The sequence below is a fragment of the Spinacia oleracea genome, chromosome 2 (genome assembly GCF_020520425.1).
Source record: "Spinacia oleracea cultivar Varoflay chromosome 2, BTI_SOV_V1, whole genome shotgun sequence".
In the NCBI taxonomy this organism is placed as follows: Eukaryota; Viridiplantae; Streptophyta; class Magnoliopsida; order Caryophyllales; family Amaranthaceae; genus Spinacia; species Spinacia oleracea.
Genome location: NC_079488.1, coordinates 55,974,887 through 55,978,344, shown reverse-complemented (window position 1 = coordinate 55,978,344; position 3,458 = coordinate 55,974,887). Strand labels below are relative to the sequence as shown.

General features: G+C 36.6%; 1 protein-coding gene across 1 annotated transcript; it reads left to right on the top strand.

Moving 5' to 3' along the window:
* Nucleotides 1-800: 800 nt before the first annotated feature.
* Nucleotides 801-3,165, top strand: LOC110798573 (probable aquaporin TIP3-2). Its single transcript, XM_022003757.2, has 3 exons — nucleotides 801-1,207; nucleotides 2,220-2,473; nucleotides 2,584-3,165. Exons 1-3 carry the CDS (start codon nucleotides 1,072-1,074, stop codon nucleotides 2,965-2,967), a joined length of 774 nt encoding a protein of 257 aa, XP_021859449.1. The 5' UTR covers nucleotides 801-1,071; the 3' UTR covers nucleotides 2,968-3,165.
* Nucleotides 3,166-3,458: the final 293 nt, after the last annotated feature.

Below are 3,458 nucleotides of genomic sequence, written 5' to 3'. Positions count from 1 at the left end.
CAAGATATAAAGCAAATCCAATCCATTATTGATGCACATCTCAACAATATGTGGAAGTTTCAGTTGGACGATCTTTGCATTCTAGACTCAACGTGCGCCAACAATTGAGGTGTTTAAGGATGGGCGCATCCTTCCATTGTTGCGTATAGGATAGCTCCGTCATGCTAACTATGCATTGAGTGGTGAAGAACCTTTTGTAAAATTATATCTCCATTGACTATTAATGGATTATACAGGCCAACCCGTGTACCAATCGAAGGCATTCCCTTTTGAGATAATAAACAATTTAGTTAACGAGCAAGTTGTATATTGTACTACAATTGTTGTATGTCTATGTGATGTGTGCGACATGCTGCTTGGGGTTACCCTTTTTTATCTAATTAGTTGATAGTAGGGAGATGATAAGGTTTTATTTCATTTAAGCCTATTAAAACCCATAGATTTGATCGATCTGTGTTATATAGGAGAGTTAAGAGTGATATTAGATTTAAATCTTTAAAATGTTAAAACTTTGATTTGCGATATTATCTCCCAATTATGATAGATTTTACACAATTTGGATGTCTACACGTAGTAATAGAGCGCAGACAGCAGTTGAAGTGATGAAGCTAACATGTAATGTAAAAATTGAATAAATTATGATGTGGTTGTAGATAAAGATGAATTGATTAAAAAGTTAAGTAGCACGAAATAGCAATATAATTTTGTCTATGCATGGTATTGGTAGAGGTTAGGTTGTATAAAAAACACATGGATAATATATGTACGTGTCAAAATAGTTGCATGCCTAAGCCCAAGTGTCCAGAATACGTAGATGATAAATTTTGTCAAATTTCTACAACAATTGTCAGCTGTCTCTCGTTCGAATTATATTCACCTCTTTCAACAACCCAGGCCTCTTTTTCATTATAGAGATATATCTGGGTCTTTTTCCTTTTCAAAGTTGGGTTAATTTAGTTTGTGCAAAGTGGTGGATCGGATCGGTTATTCAACTTGGGTGTAGGTACGTTCTACGTGCGGTGGATTGGGTTTGTATAGATCGAAGAGGAATAAACACGCTATATCATTATCATGGCACCTCCTCGAAGATACGCGTTTGGAAGGCCCGAAGAGGCTACTCACCCTGACTCCATGAGGGCTACTTTGGCTGAATTCATCTCCACTTGTATCTTCGTCTTCGCTGGTGAAGGCTCCCAGCTTGCGCTGCGTATGAACTCTTCTCTATTTTATATATATATATATAGTTATTGTGATTCTTGCATGCATGTTATTTAAATACTTCCTCCGTCACATATTTATTACTCCCTCCGTCTCGGAATACTTGACCTGTTTTCCTTATCAGGCCGTCCCTTAATACTTGACCTGTTTCTAAAAATGGAAATATTCTAACAATACTATATTATTTCTCACTCCACCCCTATTAACCCACCTACCCCCTACTCCATACAAAAAATAATTAAAAATTCAACCCATACTCTCCTCCAACCCCACCCCTTCACACATTTCCCACTAACTACATTAAAATAATACCCCACTATCAACTACTACCTATTAAATTAAATAAGTCAATTCAAGTTCCTTAAACTCTGTGCCGGTCAAACCGGGTCGAGCATTCCGGGAATGAGGGAGTATCTCATTTGACCAAAAATATGGATTTTAAGAAAAATAAAATATAGTAATCAAGTACATATAAAAGTGGAAGTACTCGATTTAGTGGTAATTGGGGCTGAACTTGGTAGGGATCCTCCCCAACAACAATTGAGGAAACTGGAACCTAACCACCCAGAACTCGTCTCGAATCCGGATTAGTTCTAAGGGTGAATCGGACGCTAGCACACAAAAAAAACATATAAAAGTGGAGTAAAGTACAAATGACCATTGATTTGTACGGAAAAGTGGAATAAATTAAATGACTAATAGAAAAATATTACAAAGGTAAAGTGGAATATAGTACTTGTTTTTATTTTGTTGAATTTTTCAATGTATTATGTAAGTAATAAAGTACATGACAAAGCAGACACCTTAATAATCCAAAAATAAAAACAAAAACAAAAACAGGACTATAATTTTATTTTGGGAAACCCGATTTGAAAAACTATGACCATAATTTTGTGTTAATTAGTACAAATGAATAACTCGAATAGGGTGCATCATCTCGCATAGTCACACGGTCACACCAAGTTGACATGTCTAACTATTAGTCTTAAAATGAAATCCAGGGAAGTTATACGGTGAGGAAGCAACATCGGGAGCATCGTCTTTGATGGTGATAGCTATTGCACATGCGTTTGCTTTGTTCGCTGCAGTGGCGGCAAGTCTAAATGTATCGGGTGGTCATGTTAATCCAGCTGTTACTTTTGGCGCCCTTGTTGGCGGTAGAGTCTCCTTTCTCCGTGCTATCTTATATTGGGTAGCACAACTCTTGGGCGCAATTGTTGCATCCCTACTTTTGAGGCTCGCTACTGATGGAATGGTATTTTATATATTTTATTAATTAATTAATATTCACAATCATGTTTTAATTCGAATATATATATATTTATATATTAATCTGTCTGTTTAATTTATTCTATTTAATTACAGAGACCAATGGGGCTAGGAGTGGCATATGGAGAGGGTAATCTTCAAGCTTTAATTCTGGAAATAGTGTTAACATTTGGTCTAGTTTACACAGTTTATGCTACCGCTATTGACCCAAAAAGAGGTAGTTTAGGGACTATTGCACCTTTGGCGATCGCTTTGATTGTAGGAGCAAATATACTAGTGGGTGGACCATTTGATGGAGCATCCATGAACCCAGCTAGAGCTTTTGGACCAGCCTTAATTGGATGGAGATGGAGGAATCACTGGATATATTGGGTTGGTCCATTGATTGGGGGTGGTCTGGCTGGCCTCATCTACGAGTTTATTGTCATACCTAATGAGCCTCCTCATGCTCATCAACCTTTGGCACCAGAAGATTACTAGTTCCTATCATCGAATGTAAACACTGCATAGTTCCTTTATGTTTCCTAGGACACTTTAATTTTTAAGTTATTTCTCGTTTACCTTCTTCTTTTCTTCTTGTACGTGTGCATTCTCTTTGCTTTGGACTTGTACTTATGAGGCTTAAACTGTGCTATGTACGTTCGTCTCAATAAATGGTTTCATTGCTTCTATTTTCAATGCTTAACATACTCATGTACTAGTGTTGCTTCTTCACGTTCCTAATTTATAAACATGTCAATTAGTTCGAACCCACTTCGAAATTATTTCAAGTTAATAGGTTTAGGAAACTTTATGTGTCCCTCGTGTTGTTTTCCTACTTTATTGAATCACACTTTCTATACTTACTATAAAGACATAGTTTTAAAACCCTTTTTTCCGAGATTAATGAACAGACGCAGTACACTCATAGTTTCTAAACAACAAGAGTTCTAAACAACAAGAGCTACTATGGTTGGAGTTTTTCGTATTCT

Excerpts from the sequence above, each read along its gene's own strand:
- LOC110798573 (XM_022003757.2), top strand. The coding sequence starts at position 1,072 with ATGGCACCTCCTCGAAGATACGCGTTTGGAAGGCCCGAAGAGGCTACT. Across the intron at positions 1,208-2,219 it reads AGGCTCCCAGCTTGCGCTGC|GGAAGTTATACGGTGAGGAA; the intron begins GTATGAACTCTT and ends AATGAAATCCAG. Across the intron at positions 2,474-2,583 it reads GGCTCGCTACTGATGGAATG|AGACCAATGGGGCTAGGAGT; the intron begins GTATTTTATATA and ends ATTTAATTACAG.